The sequence below is a fragment of the Varanus komodoensis genome, unplaced genomic scaffold, assembly GCF_004798865.1.
Source record: "Varanus komodoensis strain SLA01 unplaced genomic scaffold, ASM479886v1 scaffold6_4, whole genome shotgun sequence".
Classification (NCBI taxonomy): Eukaryota; Metazoa; Chordata; class Lepidosauria; order Squamata; family Varanidae; genus Varanus; species Varanus komodoensis.
In genome coordinates, this window is record NW_025336347.1 from 18,633,009 (window position 1) to 18,650,775 (window position 17,767).

Consider the following 17,767-nt stretch of genomic DNA (forward strand, 5'->3'; position numbering starts at 1 on the left):
CATAAACCTATTCCTTCCCCACTCACATACATTGCTACTTACCTATCACCACTCCACTTTTGTCCCTGTGCCAAAGAACATTCTAATGGGTGAGGGACACCATGACACCTTATGAACCTTATGCCTTTGCAAAATAACCCCTTTTTATGCTCCTGCTGGACAGCATCAGTTTGTTTTGAGTAAAGAATCTGAGGTTTTCTGGCAGAGAAATGTTATTGCTGTTCTCCAGTTTATTTATTTTTATTATATTTGCAACTTGTGCTTACAGGTTGCTTAAAATACTGTTCTCCCAAAGTATAATTCAGCACTGGTTATGGGGACTCCTCCTTTATTGCTACCAGCAGCCTAGATTTGAAATACAGGTTCCCAGGTATACACATAGCTGTATATTTCACCCTATGAGCAAATCAGTGAAGGAAGGAGACCTTCATGGGGGGGAGCTATTCCCCCCCACCAGCACTGGGGGTTGATTGAAAAACCCTGCCCAGGTTAGCTATTCTTAACCCTTGAAAACTTATTCCCATTCAGGTTTCTCCAGATTCACATCCTGTTTTGCCCCAAACTACAGGGCAAACTATAGAGAGATAATGCAAGATGTCTGAGAGTTTGGAAAATGCCCCTGCTCCAGCATAATTAAAGTGTAATTGTCTAGAAGAAGGGAGGGGAAATTGAATGGGATGGAGGAAGGGCATAATAGCAGGAGCGTAAGAGAGAGTGAGAGAAAGAGCAAATGTACTCTGATGACCAAGAAATTAGGAAGTGGGGAACTGATCGAAGAGTGTACTTCATCTAACAGCCACATACTTGGAGACATCAACACGATCCAATCTTAGAGGACTACTCTGGGGAAACCAATCCTACTGAAATGGTGACATTTATTGATTGTTAAGGAAGTTAAGGAAATATACAAGAAATCACTGACCTGAATGGAAACATATAGAAGCAACTCAGAATTTTCTAAAGACAAAGCAAAAATCCTTGGGCTGGGCCACAGTGGTAGAGCCCCCTGCATTGCATGCAGATGTGCCAGGTTCAGTCCCCAACTTCTCCAGGCAGAACTAAAAAAACTCCTGGCTGAAAACCTGGATTGCCATTGCTGCCAATCAGTATAAGCAACACTGGGGTAGAGAGGCCCATGGTCTGACTCGGTGGCAGGCAGCCGCCTATATTCCTAGGACATAGGCTGAACTTCCACTTCTCCCAGGGACTCTCTGGACTAATTCAGAGATGCAGTGCGGCGCAGCAGTTGGAGCAGGGGTCCCTGAGATCCGGTTCCTTGTCTCCACTCAGCCACGGCGCTCACTAGGGAACTGTGGGGCAGTTACAGACTCTCCATCCAACCTACCTCTCAAGGTTGCTTGATGTGAGGATACAATGGAGCTATGTAAGCTGCCTTGTGTTCCTCACGAGAAAAAGAGAAAAAAGTGGGATATAAATGCAATTTAATAATTCACACAATCAGATAAGCTTGTTTTGACCTGCCACACATGGGAGGCTGCCATTTCCCCAATTACCAGTCTGGACATGGATTGTCATGCCATCCAAACTGAATTGGCATGGCTTATCAGAGGGGGAAACAATCCTCAGATAACCCCAAATAGGCCATCATGCAAGCTAGGTCACTGGGCCAGGCTGCATGATCAAGCAGCCCACTGTGACTTATTTAAGCCCTGGTGGGCTGCAGCACATTCAGGGAGCCATTCCAAATATTCAAGCTACAATTATGGTTTCCTGTAACATCTGAACCCAGCAAGGGTGGGTTGTTGGCATGATTAAGAAACCACCCACAACACTAAAACCAGAAACCAGCTCAGGGGCTCTGGGTGGTTTGCTAGCCATGTCAACAACCCACCCTTGCTATGTTCAGAAAACCAGAAATATTCAAAAGTTACCCAACATGCACTGCCAGACCCCCCTGCAGTAAGACAGCAAACCCTGTCACTCCATGGTCTTGAAGAAGCCACTCCGTTTGTTTTGTGTTTGAAAGGGAATCACAGTGACCCACTTCATAGAGTTACTTTGAGGACAAAACCACTACACATTCAGCAAAACAATATGCAGGCTAAAGGGCTCTATGCAGCTTGATAGCAGAGTGAGTTTTGCTATTGGAATCTGGCCACACAGTAGAACCTGGAGAGTAGGACCGGTAATGCTTGTGACCTGGCGCATTGCTGGTGTCGGGGGATCCCAGGCTCCTTTCATGCAGAGCAGGGCTCCTTTTCCTCAGGCACGGCCTCCACCTCCTGCAGAGGCACATTTCCACCTGTTTTGGTGGCTCACGCAGGGGTGGGGCTGGAGGGTGACATGTCGCCGCTAGTCTCCTCTGCCCCTGTGCTCCCCTCCCTTCCACAGGGCCTGAGAGTGGAGGGAGCGGAAGCTGCCAGAAATAACCCTGCCGGGGATTGGCTCTGGATTGGCTCTGTTGTTCGGCCAGGCAGGCTGGCCCTGGGCCAACGATGTGGGGGCTGGGGGTTGAGTTGTGAAGGATGGCTGAGTTTCAGAGAGCATGTCCATCTGGGAAAGCCTGTCAAAGGAAGGCAGCAGCACAGTGCACCACACAGGGATTACAACTCAGACACCGCTGGGTCCCTCTGGATGCCCAGGCCTTCTCCCACTCCTGCGGCTGGCTGGGGAGGGTTTTGTGGCTGCGGCAGAGATGCCAAGGACCATTCCTTCCTCTGCCTGCATAATCCCTACTATTTCACTGCAGCCAGGACTGCTGCAGCAGCTGACTCCTGTAGCAGGTGTGGGATCCTTCGTTTCCCTCGTGTGCACACCCACACACACACACACACCACCTCTGTGCACTGCCGGCTGCTCCCAGGCACCTTGCCAGCTCCCTGAGCCTCAAATCCCCTGGAGCCAGAGCTTCAAAGGGCGTCAGGGACAAAGACTGGTAGGCTTGGATGTTGGATGTGCAGCTTCCCAGCACTGAGGTTGGTTGGGAATTGGGGGTGGGGTGGGGATACACAGACCACCCTCCCATATCACTCTGGAGGCAGCAGGAGAGGGAGACAGAGAGACCCACCTTTCCAAAGTTCTGTGGAATAGACAAGGACCCTAAAAGGCAGACAGTGGAAATCACTTACACAACATACAAACCACCACATTTCCAAAAATGCAGCTAAGACTGGACCTCTGGACCAAAGTCAGGGTTCTGGAGCCCAGGGGCTGCCCAAATGACCAGCCAGGGAGCAGCAAAGGGTCAGGACCTCAGGTCAGAGGAAGCAAGCTCCATTTTATTTCTGTAGTCATGACAATACTATGATTTAAGTGAGTTTAAAATGAACATGTGCATGATGCCTGAGTTTTTAAACATCAGGTAGGCAAATAGTTTTGTTGTTCTTGTCCTAACTTATTAGGAAGAAGAGAAATGCTAGTTGTGTGGGTCATTACCGATGTAGTATAGTTGGATTTCTGAGGGGTCCCCAAGATAATTAAGTCCAGAGTTTAAATTTACCTTGCTTCCTTGCTATCCTCTTTTTAGTCTGAATTAAACCATCTGAATTCTAGATTCTAGAGTAACAGGCACCTCTTGGATTCATGGTCACAAAGACAGATTAGGATTCTAGCTCTACCAGTTAGCATGAATTGAAAGGGTATGAAGATATATCTTTTAATCATCCTATTTATTAAGATGATTCAATGACTGAAGCATGTCAAGTAGCTCCTATTAAATTGCTCCTGAAAACACAGCTAATATGGATCAGTTTTGCCCTTTAACATACCCCTTGTGTAGCCAAAATAAGACGTTCCATTCTTTCAATAGATGGCAAGTGAAGCAGGAGTCAATGATTATGATACTTAATCTAGTGAGTACACTTATTCCAAATAATTCGGGGTTAAATTATGTACAGAGTGTTGATAACACTTAGTTGAGAACTGAGTGAAAGGGAGGCCCTTAGATGCTAAAAATTTTGCCAAAGCCATAAGGTGATCTCTTTTACACATATTTTTATGCGCACCGACACATACGCACACTTCATGAAGAGGCACTGGCACAGAAACCATACAATGTAATGTTAGGTGTAATCCTGTGCACAGTTACCTCAGAGAACATCGTATTATTCCTATGAGAATTTCTGCTGCATAGTCATGCACAGGGTGGGGCTGCTTGTTTGAAGGAACTGGAGATTGGTATAACAGGCAGAAAATAAGCAGGCAAAGCTTTTCTCATCACTGCATCTTGCTGCAAGAAGAGCAGCACCTGTTGACTTTCTGCTGTCATGCAGCTGTGGAAAGTAACACAGCACCCTGTCCATTAACAAACCCCATGGAAACGCCAAACTGGTGGGGCATTCTAGGAAGAGGGACTTAGAATCATAGTGCTAAGTTGGGAAATCCATCCTGACGTCTCAGAGACTGACAGACACCTTAATCAATATAATCCAGATCATCATGTACTACGATGTCTTCTGGACAAATTACAAACAGTAATTTGCCCATAGAACATTACTTATTAGGCCTATTAAAATGTAATAAACAATAACAACAACAATATACTGAGAGTGGGAGCTTAAGATACATGTCACTACAGTGGTTCTGAACCTGTTATTCAGGATCACAACTCCCAGCACCTCTGACCAGTGGCTGGGGCGTTTGGGAGCCAAAGTCCCAAACATGTGAGGGGGCTCCTGGCTGGTGAGGGATGCCGTGCCGTACACGGAGAAGCAGGGTTTCTGGGTGCAGTCGGCTCCAGCTTCACACACGATGAAGCAGAGCGCTGTGGAGACCCTGCCAAGGATCTGTGGGGAGCAGGCAGGCTATTTGTGTGAGGCAAAAAGGCTCTTTCTCCAGCTTTGGGTGCCAGCAGCAGCCCCTCACTCTGACGGTAGGGCTAGGCTGGCACTGACATATTGGGGCCTGACCCAGGGAAAAAAGGCCCCAAGTCACAAGGCGGGTACACCACACACGCCCGCACACGCAGCCCCTTCACGCACGGGGCTCACTGCGCCCCTCCTTGGTCGGAGGCTTCCCGAGCTCAGCCGCCCCGAGAACTGCTCTGCTGCCAACCTCCCGAGCGGGCGTCGGTTTTGACAAGCAGGTGCCATCCTGCCTCCGATCCTTTCGTCCCCCTCTCGCAGGGGGTGGGAACGGAAAAGGAGAGAGGTGGACTCGAGGGAGACTCACCTGCCAGCAGCAAACCCCACAGCCTCATCGGGGCAACTTAGCGCCGGGCTCAGTGGATGGAGAGCACACCCAAGAACGGGCTCCGCTTGCGACCAGGAGACAAAACCCAAACGAATGAAGCCCAAGGCGGCCGAATGAGGGAAATGGGCCTGCGATCGGTCAGGAAGAGAGGACGGGGTGGAGGACCCCTGCCTAACTCCAGGCCGCTCCCGTCGAGCCGCCTTTCCTCCCGCAGCCTCTGTTGCTCATCCGAGCCCAGCGCCTCTGTCCTCCTGGCAACCCGGCCAGCCCCACCATCAGCCGCTGCCCCCTAGCGCTCACTCTCCCCCCAAGAAGAAGCCCGCTCACTCCTCGCGCCGCCGGGACTTATCCAAATGTTAAACTTAGTTGGAACAAGTTAGCAAGAAGGCCGAAGGAAAAGCGCGGGGCGGATTCCACGAGGATCTGGTGCTGCTCGGAAACGCAGCCACGCGCACAGTTGCCATGCGCTGCGCGGGGCTTGCACGCCCCATTTTTATTTTGTGATGAACTTCTAACAGGTTGCTTCTTGTTTGTTCGGTGGCGTTGCCGAGCGTTAAGGTCCTTGCTACCGAACACACTTGGCTTGGGTTAAATGCTTGCTAAGCAGTGTAGCATTTTAAAATGATGATGATCATCATCATTAAGGTGTTTGCATGCACTGGTTAATTTGTAATTCTTTCCTGCTATATCCAAAGAGAAGGTCCCAAGTTACTGACTTTTGTAGTCAGTCCTATGAGATGGGCTAGCTTGGGAGACTTGCCAACAGCACTCAAACCTTGTCCATACATCTTGCTAAGCCATGGTGGGGTGTCACCCGGATGCTTGCAGCATGCTGGTGGCCAAATTTGACATGGTTTTTTTTATCATGGGTTTTTCACAGCAAGCCAGTCTGAGAACCCATGACTTGTGGCAGAGTTGTTCAGGGTAGCTTGTCCTCAAACTAGCTTGTTGTGATGGCCCAATCCAGCAGAGTCACTTCAGCATGGACTATTGAAAATGGCAGAACTCCTCCTAGGACCTGTGAAAAAGTTTGCTAGCCACTCCTCATAATTTCCCTAGCAATATGCCCTCTTTGTTATATCTTGAAATAATACTGGTCAAATTTCACCACTTAGTGGCTTCCATAGATGGTGGCAATTTTTTTTTTTCATCTTGCAGAGATTTGCAGAAATTTAAATACTTTTCATCTTTGGGGAGAATTTGTGCAAATTTAACATATTTTTTGTTTGCTTTCAGGGAGCTTTGTGAAAATGCAGTATTATTTTTATCTTTATATTTTAAATTTATATTTATTTTGCTGAGCTAAAAGCAGAATACCTAATGTGCTCTACTGGATTTATGAAAATCTTCTCAAAGTTTTTTTTAAGTTAAATTTGTGCAAATCTCTCCAAAGGTGAGGGGAAATCTCTCTAAATAAAAACAAACAAACTATTCTGTTAATGAGCACAAATATGCTCATTGGACTAATCCTTCAGCTGCTGAGATTGTGCTGCAAAGGCTTATGGGATATTTACTGGGAGCAGCCAGAGCAGTAAACAAGCTATGGTAAGTCCTAAAGTGCCTAATCGTCTGTCAGAGTAACATGGGTTAGTGAGCAAACAACCCATTGTAAGCTTACTGGGCAAGTGTGATGTTGCAAAGTCACCCAGTGAAAGTCATTAAAAGTTATTTGAGGGGGAAATTGGTATAGTTGCAAGTTTGGTCAATTCAGAAATGAGAAGAGGAAAACATAACCTATTGAATTTTTCCCTGCTTTTTCCCTGAAGTTATTAAAACGATGAGGGGTAAATTTGGAGCTCTGGATGGTCCAGATAGTTGGCCTAGAACTTCTATCAGCCCTAATCAGTATAGTCAGTGTTAAAGGATCATGGAGCCTGTATGTCAAAAAAGAACAAGAAAAAAATCTGGAGGCCCACAAACTGCTAACATCTGGGTTATTTTTCGAAGACTAATGCTCGTTTCTGTAACTGTTTGATCTGATGCTTTACCCCATAACCACAAAGTGAGCTATGCCATATTATTATCTTAGTTTATTCACATACAAGACCTTGTCTACTGCTAGTCTTCTTTAAATAGTCAAAAAATAACCAGACTATTTTAAAGCTAGTCACATGGCCCAGTGTCAGGCTATTTCTAGCTGAATCTGAGCATCTTTATCATGGGTTTGCCCCAGGCACTGACTCAGGGAATACCACTGAGAGTCCTTTCTTAAACAGCCATGTTGAAAATCTTTGCCACATGGAGAAATTAAAGAGATTATTCATTTCTTGAGATAGTTTTCAGTAGAAATTCGTGACACACAGAAATTCAGTGGGTGCAGCTTTCCCCAACATGGAGATACAATGAATGAAAAGCTTTACTTACTGAATTTCTGCCTGTCACATCCTGTTAAATCCATTAAAAAATGAATCCTTACATTGTCAGTCATGGTTGCTGTACCACAACTCACTCCAGAGTCTTTACACAATTCTATATAAGCCCAAATGTGACACTTTCCTCTGTTTTGCTGCACTTGTGTATGGGTCCATATTCACAGAGAGGCCCATGACCTCTCTAGGCAACTGGTTGTCGTATTGCTCTGACAGTGAGGAAACTTTTCCTGATATCTAGCCTGAACGTGGGTTGTTGCAATTTGAGTTGATTATTCCATGTCCCACATTCTAGTCTCAGCGAGAAGAGATCTTGGCCTTCCTGTTTGTAACAGATATTGAGAGATATCATGTCCCCCTCAGAAAGCCCCTCCCGAGGGGATGGGACCCAGGAATGTTCATAAGGAATGTTCTTGAAGGTAAACCCTAGATTGGATTCAACAAGCCACTCTGTGCATGCTCAGAACTCTTCTGGGTTATTTGTGATTGAAAGCAATAAATAACATTTCTGCAAGGTAAACCGTCTGAAGGGGGAACCTCAGCTCATAACAGTTTTCTGCAGGCAGGAAGTCTACATGTGTTACATACCAGGATACTCAATCTGCATGATTCTTGCTAAGGGAAACAATAAATTCTAGGAAAGGGGCAGGTTCAAGGGATAATTTGCTGTGAGCTAAAATTGTCTTTAATTTATATGAGGCCTCCTAACAGGTAAACAGATTCAGGACAGGCAGAGGAAGGGATTTCTTGCATAACCTATATGTCATTTGTGCAATTCACTGTGACAAAATGTGGGAATAACTACTACATTGGATATATTTACAGAGGGATTAGAATTCTATTCCATGAAAATCTGTATTGGTGGCCATTGGCATGATATCGATATGGGGCCTCCATGTTTAGAGTCACTAAACTAGGATTAGTCAGTCATGCAGAGTCTTCCCTTGGAGGTGAGTCCCTATTATGGTATTCTCTCCTGGACTACTTCGACACTAAGCAGCTAGCGTGAAATCATCATGCTGCAATCACTTACATCTTACACAGACATTGTCATGCATTTGTAATCCTCTTGCATTTCCCCAACATGTCTTTCTTCTTACTGCAGAGAGTCCAGCTTTTTCCAGCTTTTTGGTTAGGATGGATGGAAGAATAGTGCAGGGTCCTAATGTGCCAAGGATAATATAAGCACAGTCCTGCTGGATGTCTCTCTAGGCTAGTATTCTGTATCCATCTGTGGCCAGATGCTTCTGAGAGTTTACAAGCATGGGTTGAAGGCAATGCAACAGCCCAATGTCCTCAGTATACCTTTGAATACCGTACCATTGAATATTCAAAGGTATATTGCCCCGAACATAGAGGTTCCTTTTTGTTGCTACACACGACAGTGGAACCAGTTGCCTAGAGAGGTCATGGGCTCTCCCACACTACAGACATGCAAAAAGAAACTGGAGAGCCACCTGAGTGGGATGGTGTAAATTGGTGTCCTGCAACAGCAGGGGGTTGGACCCAATGGCCTTTATGGCCCCTTCCAACTCTACTATCCTATGATTCTATGAAGTATTTAGGTGTCCAGCTCACATGACTATAAACAAGTCATCTTACCAAACTATCATTGCTTCCCTACGAAAGTAATGCCACCTGATGATAAAACAGAAGCTCTGCTGGATCCATTTCATCCATTTCTGCTGTACCAACTGAGTGCCTCTGTGAAGCCTAAAAGTGGAAATGAGGTCACTAACCTTCCAGTTCTGTTGTCCCTCACAACCAGAAAATGGTGTGCTTTCCTTTCACCATAAGATGTCTGGACTCTTTTTTGTGGTTGCACCCAAAGAATGGACCTTGTTTTTAGAGGTTTAGTGGTTCATTTACTTGTTGTGTTTGACTAAATGATTAAGCTTTAACTATTTCAGTAGGCGTTTGTCCTACCTGGTAGATAAGTCTCTATCCATGGTTTGTTTTATCTGCTGGATATGTTTCCCTTAGCATACTGTCATTTTATGGAATATTACTGTATTTCACAATATTTAATGTTATAATGCTGTGAGCTACCTTTAAATGTTACAACCCATCCCGATAATGTTCAAGCTGTAGAAAGGGGGATATAAATAACTATATAGGGGAAGGGCCTTCTCAGTGGTAGTGACCTGACTCTGGAACCTGATCCTCAGGGAGGTGCATCTGGTGCCAACTCTTTATTCATTTTGGTGCTAGGCACAAAACTTTTTATTTGCCCAGTATTTTAATGGTTAGAATAATTTTATTATTGTGATTTCATTCAAGTGCCGTTGTGAATTTTGTCATCCTCTTACTGTTGTTTTATATTTTTTAAAGTGTAAATTGTCCTGAGATCCTGTTCAGATAGAGGACAGGATACAGATGCTTTAAATAAGTAAATATGACCATGTAGATAACCTTATATAACTGAATAAGCCTTTCATCAGCCTTGTTTTCCAACCTAGTTCTACTGAAAGTTGTGCCAGCATCAAAGGCAGGCATGTCTCAGAAGGCCCACAAAAACTCTCTGAAGATGCTTCTCTTCTCTGCCAAGGCAATCTGGCTGCTCATCTGCTTCTCACTCTGGCTCAGACCATGGTGGGGAGGGCAGGAAGCAGGAAATGCTGCTGCCAGAACTCACTCCCAGCTCTCTGCATGTGGTTGGTGGTGACAATGGCAGCAAGGACATCTAGACTAATGGAGAGAGGAAACCCATTGGGTGTCTTGCTCAAGGGCCCTCAAAACCAGGAGCACGGGGCATTTATAAGGGGCCCAGTATAAAGTCTTACATCTTACTTTCACTGGTGCATAACAAGTACTTTTTCATAGTATTACCATGGTGGCTTTTGGTTGTTGTTCAGATGTGCGAAGTACCCTAGCTGAACAAAATGCAAAATCTCCAGCCAGGGAAGCCTCACACCAAATACTTCTCTGGATATGCAAAAGCCTTCTCTCAAGGCTTTTGTACTACACTTTGCTAGCTGAAGGGGTTCATGGACTTTCATGGCCACTAATTCTTCCACATGAGTGGAGACTGGAAGCAGCACCCTGCCTGTATGTGTGTGTGCACATGCTATGGCAAGAAAGAAATAGTTTGGTTGTCTGAATACAGAAATTGAATAAGAAACAAATCTGAGCTTCGTTTCTGGCTGGTATGAAGGAGGCAGCAATAGCATGCCGTTTGCTTCTGAAGATCTGATGCTGGTCCAAAGAAAATGGAATAGGACTGCCCCACGCTCAGTTTGTTTTTGTAATATTTATTTTTATTTATACACATCAAGCCAGAACTTGCCCTGGAAGCAAAAATGATGAAAATGAGGCTGTCATACTTTGGTCACATCACGAGAAATCAAGAATCAATGGAGAAGACAATCATGCAGGGAAAGTCAAAGGCAGAAAAGGAAGACCTGGCATGAGATGGATTGATTCTGTAAAGGAAACCACACAGCTTTAAGTTTGCAAGAGCGGAGTAGGCCTGCCAAGGACAGGACATTCTGGAGGATGCTCATCCATAGAGTTGCCACAAGTTGGTGATGGCTTGACAAAAATATTTTACTCCTTTTCAGATAATTTAGGAATGTATACAAAAGAACAAAAGACTGGTCTCTCTGCATAGGTCTCCGACACCAGCCAACCTATTAAAAGTTTCTGGAAACCAAATATTAAAATATACATTTGCATACCAACTGAGAATCATTTATATGTCATATCCTTTCAGAGTGTCATGTTGAACTAGTAAAGAAATAATTAGAATTTTCAGACTTTCAACACTAGTAAAGATTTTTGGTCTGGTACCAAAGCAAGAAAGCTTTAGATACATTCCCATAGTTCACGCTGTCCATGTGCATTTCAGTCAAACATGGGAAAGGTATGAGGGGATGACCAATATAGGAAATCCAAGCTAAATCTATAGCTACGTCAGGGAGGAAGTAGATGTCAAACCAGTCTTTATTTTCTCTCTTCCCTTCTCATCATCACTCTATGTAGCTCAACCCACCTTTACAGCAGCCAGTGATATGAACTGGGGAAGCACATCACCCCAGCACAATGACTTTCAGGGTTTCAGAGAGGTATCGTTCCCAGCTTTACCTAGAGATGCCTGGGATGGATCTGCTGATTTATCATTGACTTATGGCCTGTCCTCCATCTGCCTCAAATAGCTCCTTCTCAGTCTTGAACAGGAGCTGCTACTTCTGTCATTGCAGAGTTGTGCTTATGCTATTGTATGCTTTTCCCTACTAATTTGTCTAGAAACATAAAAGTCCTCTTTAAGTCCTCTTTAAGCCAGCTGACAACCTTACATACATGTTCATGATCATTAAATACACATGAATTACTTTTCACATACTAAAGGTGCAATCCTGTGTACGTTTAGAAAGAAAAATAATTTATCACTCCCAGCATTCCCTGACCAGTCATGTTGGCTGGGGCATGCAGGGAACTGTAGGATATTTTTCTCTTTAAACATGCATAGAATAGTGTCTTGGAACCTGACTTCCTGGCGCTAAGGCAGAAGTCTCAATAAACTATTTTATTGCAGTGTTTCCAGGAATAAGTCTTTACTGTCACAATGAAGATAAACATTAACAGATTGCATCAACATTGCTAGACAAGAATAGGTTCACAAGCATCATGATAAAACCCCAGTGACCCTGGGATCAGCAAACAGAACAAGTCCCAGTAAGTTCACTGGTCCAGAAAAAGCAGGAAGACTTCCATTTTCCTGATGCAGGTTGTTGTGGTTGTTGTGTTGAAGGTTGTTGTGGCTTAAATACAGGGAAGTGGCCACTACGTTCCATCCAGGCAGGGAAACTGGGTCCTCAGGCAGTTGCCCTACATGCTTGAATCGATGACACGTTAAAGGAAATACCCCTGAAGTACCTTCTCCTGCAGAGACCTCCCGCTGCTGTCCTGCTCCTGTGAAAGCCACCAACCCCATCAAGCCTGGGTGTCCCAGCTGTAGAAAATAGTCCAAATCAGCCTACTGCATCTGATCCCATCCTACTTTGCCAGCCAGTGACAAGCCTGTTAGAAGTGAGTACTCAAGTGTTCCACTTCCCTGACTCTATAGCCTCTCCCTCTGACTCAGAATCAGTGTCGCAGGCTAGGTGTAGAGCAGTGAAGGCGTGGGCCCAATGCCAGCTATGTTCTGGCAGAACAGACTTCCCTGGCTCCCTGCAGCCCGCTCCCTGCATGTGCTCTGGAGTGTTGGGGGAACCTCCAGAGCAGGTTTGGAGCACACATGTTCTGGCTGCAGGGGGAAGGACAGGACAGGGAAATTGTGTGGCAGCGTCAAAAGTCCACTGGTGCAATATTAGATCCAACCCCTTTATATTCAAAACCACAGCTTCCACCACTTTACTGATGCGTGCTCAAAGATGGTTTATAGTTGTGAGTACAAAAAGAGAGAGATAGTTATTCATCTGGAAGGAAATGGTATAATCTTATGCATGTACCCCAAGGTGTCAAAACCCTTTGTCTTAAGATTTGTAGCTCTTGCTTGGTAGCCTAATTCAGAAGGACAAGACGAGGCTGTTATTTTCAAGCTTAGGAAGGACTGGACTAGATTGCTCGGATTATATAGGAACTAAGTTGCTATACAGATTCTGCTTTGGAGAGTGTAAGATGGATAATGCTCCTCAGTTCTACTTGTCACTAAGGGTTAGTTATTTTACATTAGTGTCATCAGGCACTATTGTAATGCTGAATTATCTAGGTCATGTAGCACAAACCCAGGTCAGTTATATTTGTATCTACCTATTCAACCTCCATCACAAACATGTGTATATGTGTGTGCACACGTATATTTTTATATACGTGCATGAACATATTACAGTCAATGGCAAAGGAGATCATGGTAGATTCTCACTGATAGTGAGGAGCAAGATGGTGATCTTCCCAAGCAATGACTGGGTTTGTATGATTGCCACCATTGTGCTGGCATGATTAATTTAAGCCACTGCGGACTGCAGCACATGCCAGCATAACGCCATAATTTTGAATATTCAAGAGACAGCCATAGCTTGTTATGTCTGAAACATGTGGCAGGGGTTGCCTAGGGGTTAAGCAACCTTTGCATGCCCCCAAGAGACACCATGGATTATATGAGTGTTGCTGTTTAATCCTTGTACAACCAGTTACAGAAAACACAACAAACTGCAGACTGTAAATTCAAAATGTTCTGGAGAGGTTGCACAAGTGATGCTCATTGAAAATTATTATTATTATTATTATTATTATAACATTTCTATGCCGCCCCTTGCCGAAACCTCGGGGCGGCTTACAACATGATAAAATACATTGAAATACAATAGTACATAATAAATTACCATTAAATATAACAATACAAAAAATACATTGATTTACAAATACAAAATTAAAATTATCAGTATAAAATAAAAATATAGGAGGAGAAAGAGAAGGAAGAAGAAGTTGCCCTGGCCAGATCATATGTTTTAACAATTGAAATGATGTTTAAATAAAAAGGTCTTTACCTGGCGCCGAAAAACCAGTAACGACGGTGCCAGGCGGACCTCTTTGGGGAGTGAATTCCATAGGTTGGGCGCCACCGCAGAGAAAGCCCTCCTCCGGGTACTTACTCTCCTAATTTCTTTCATGGAGGGTTCCCGGAGAAGGGACTCTCCCGCAGATCTCAAAGGGCGGTCGGGCATATACGGACGTAAGCGCTCGTTCAGGTAGCCAGGACCCAAGCCGTTTAGGGCTTTGTAGGTCATAATCAACACCTTGAATTGGGCCCGGGCTTCAATGGGAAGCCAGTGAAGCTGATGGAGGACTGGAGTCATGTGAGCATAACGCCCCGTCCCCGTCAGCAACCTGGCACTATGACTATGCAAAAAATAATAATAAAAATATTTCTTGAGCACCTTGAAAAGGCTGTCAGTGGCTTGTTGTTGTTGTTGTTGCCGTTAGTCGTGAAGTTGTGTCCGACCCATTGCAACCCCATGGACAACATTTCTCCAGGGTCTCCTGTTCTCCACCATCCCCCGGAGTCCACCTAAGCTCACGCCCACTGCTTCAGTGACTCCATCCAGCCACCTCATGCTCTGCCGTCCCCTTCTTCTTTTGCCTTCAATTGTTCCCGGCATTAGGCTCTTCTCCAGGGAGTCCTTCCTTCTCATTAGGCAGAAAAACGGTATGGTGCACTGAAAATGGCTTGTGAACACAGCAGGGATTACAGAAAGTCAGTGCTAGCTTCCTCTAAGCTGCTTATGCAGTTGTGGGGTGGCTGGCAGTGGTGGATGCACAGACAAGCTTGGAAAGAACAGCAAGGGGATATTTCTGCTCTTGCTATACTGCTTGCTAGCAAATTCCCAGTAACCATAATTGGGTTGGTGGTTTTGGTTTGGATGACATTACAACTCATTGTGGGTATAACAAGCCTTACAGCAAGCCATGGCTTATGACCCTGTAGTAATTAGACTGAGTTTGCACAATATGTTACTGTTATCATAAGACCATAGATACTGTATTGGACAGTACATAAAGAATGCAAGCTCACCATGGCCCAAACTCCTAATGTTAGGCTTGGTCAAACTAAAATTGAGAATCAATGTTAGTCTGTCTTTTCTTACATCCATTTCAGTGAGTGTCCTCTAAGACTAATGTTAGATATAACCATTTGGGTACTTCATATGGAGTGCCCCCCAGCACCAACAATCCAAAAGGCATTGTGCAGCAATTTAGTTTTTTTCCATAACAGATTTTTCACAATAACCTGAATAGAAGAATTTGTTAGAAAAGGAGAAACGCTACAACCTGATAATGTTGTCATCTGGACCCTCTATAAAACTCCATGAGTGAGGTAAGTTGATGGTGCATAAAAGCTTCATCTGAAAATACTATTTGTTATAACAGATTTCTATTGTATTAAGTTGACTCCAAACCCTATTGCATTCTACATCTCTTTCAAACTCAGAGAGCCAGTGTGGTGTAGTGGTTAAGAGTGTGGGACTGTGACTCAGACGATCTGGGTTCTAGTCCCCCCTCAGCCACGGAGCCAACTGGGTGACTTCGGGCCAGTCACAGACTCTCAGCCCAACCTACCTCACAGGGTTGTTGTTGTGGGGATAAGATGGAGGAGAAGAATGATGTAAGCTGCCTTGAGCCCTCTGTAGGAAAAAGGCAGGATATAAATCGAATAAAATAAATAAATAAATAAATAAATAAAAGTACTTGCAAATATTTTAATTAACAAATATTAGCAAAGCAAGGCAAATATTTCAGAAGGTCAGCAAAGGCATAGGTGCAGCACACAATACTGTAACCATACTCTTTCATGGTACAACTTAAATATTGCTCCAAACTCTCTTGCAGCAGGGTTTTCATAAACTGATTATATATAGCATGTTTGCACATTCCTCACCAAAGACCAAACTGCTTTGGAGTTTTATTTTATGCTTCTCTGGATTAATGCTAACTTTTCTATGAGAGTGATGCTTGTTCAGGTAGGTGACAGAAAATAATTTCCACTTCCTCAAGTGGAATGATTTCCGCTTGGTCACTATATAGATTGCAATTATCCTCTGAATTCTACTTCTGGATTTTACTTCCAGAAGCCTCAGAATACAAATACTTGATACATGTTTGTCCTGAGGGGTGTGTGTCTTCCTGTTACTTTTAGATACTGCACTGCAAGCTTCTTTCAAGTGTTTGTGTATTTCTGAACTCTTAAAAGGGCAATATTTTTACATGCAATCTCACTGTTCTCTCTTGGTTTGCAATAACTCAGGGATGAACCAGTCCAGCTTTACATGGCAACTGCATCATGGCAGTTAGAACAGTATCTACTTTAAAACTTGTTCTAAAACAGCACAGAGAGACTTGGCAATGGGGTGGTGCAGAAATGAAATGAATAACAACAATACAAGAAGCATAAAATCAGGGAGCTGGATGGTCTCTAGTTTTTTGATACTTTGCTTTACCAGTGCCCTCTCTCTTCTTCTCTCCCCGCTGAGACTCCCAATCCTACTGAGGAATGAGCATGCTCCAGCTTTTCTCATCTACAAAGTGGGCTGTCCCTGGAGCAGGGCTGGAATGTGCCTTTCCTAGCTCCCCTCCATGCAGAGACAGTTGAACACACAGAGCTCTGAATTCTCCAGTGCTGCTAAGAGCACCCCACTATCACCACTTGCTGTCTTTAAGTGGGGTAGGCTCCCTCTGAAGCATCAAATTATCCTTCCTTTGGCAGAGAGAAATTCAGAAAAGCATTTTCTCTGTGGAGGCAGAAAGAGAGAGATGGACCAAGCGGCTGGAGACGGCTCAGACGCTGTTCGTTATTATGGTGATGCTACACAACTGCGAGGGGCAGGAAGCCAAAGATCCCCACCCAGCTCAAAAGGCTTTGTTCTCACAGAATATGCACTGGGGAGGCAATGTCCGAACATTCCAGGGTGGCCAAATGCTCCTTATTTTGGAGGGCTGCCTAGGCTGCCTCATTCCCAAATATCACAGCGTCACAGAAGATAAACACTGTAGCCTATTTTCTGGAAACAGATAATTAGACACAGGTTTGGGAGAAATGGGCACAACATTTACATCTGCCATGCTCTTGCGACCTTGGACGAGTCACTTCCAAGTCATTCCAAGAATGCCAAGTTTGTCTGCACTGCACATAAGGAAAAGGTGCATGATGCATCCCATGGGTAAACATTTTGTTGCAATTTTGTTATGTTCTTGGAAGCTCCTGAGGTTAGTTTTTTTCTGGAAAACAGGCACCACATATGTTCTAAAACAAATATGTATTTAAAATTATATTGAAATAATAATCATATAATGGACCAAGTGCAGAGGTGAAGTAGATCAATGGCTTTCTGGCCATGTCTATATACTGTCCATCTCCGGATGTCTGCCCAGTTCACACTGCCAAACTCCAATAAAAACAAGATGCCTTGAATAAAACTCAGCAGGGTACAAAAATGTGCACAGATGGGTGTCTGAGTGTCTAACGAGTTATTACCCAGAATGATCTTCCAAACAGGATAGGTGTGTAACAAACACTGGAAAGGGATGTGGTGGAAATGGTAACAGGTAGAGAGGAAACAGATGTTACATGTGGCATCTGTGGAGAGAGCACACGTGTGCTAAATTTCTGACACACACTTATCAGAGCAGCCTTCCCCAACCTGATGCTCTCCCAATGTGTTGAATTACACATCATCATCACTGTCAGCTACAGCCAGTGGAACCAGCTGGAGGGCATCAGATTGGAAGTCACGGGAGCCACTTTCAGGAAA

At 44.4% G+C, this 17,767-nt stretch overlaps 1 protein-coding gene across 1 annotated transcript in view; it reads right to left on the reverse strand.

Annotated features, from left to right (window-relative positions):
- LAMB2 (laminin subunit beta 2) overlaps positions 1 to 5,679 on the reverse strand; it is a 65,036-nt gene extending 59,357 nt beyond the window's left edge. Inside the window, exon 1 of the mRNA XM_044451814.1 lies at positions 5,131 to 5,679. Within this exon, the coding sequence (XP_044307749.1) occupies positions 5,131 to 5,158 (28 nt within the window). The 5' untranslated portion in view covers positions 5,159 to 5,679. The remainder of the gene's footprint in view (positions 1 to 5,130) is intronic.
- Positions 5,680 to 17,767: the final 12,088 nt, after the last annotated feature.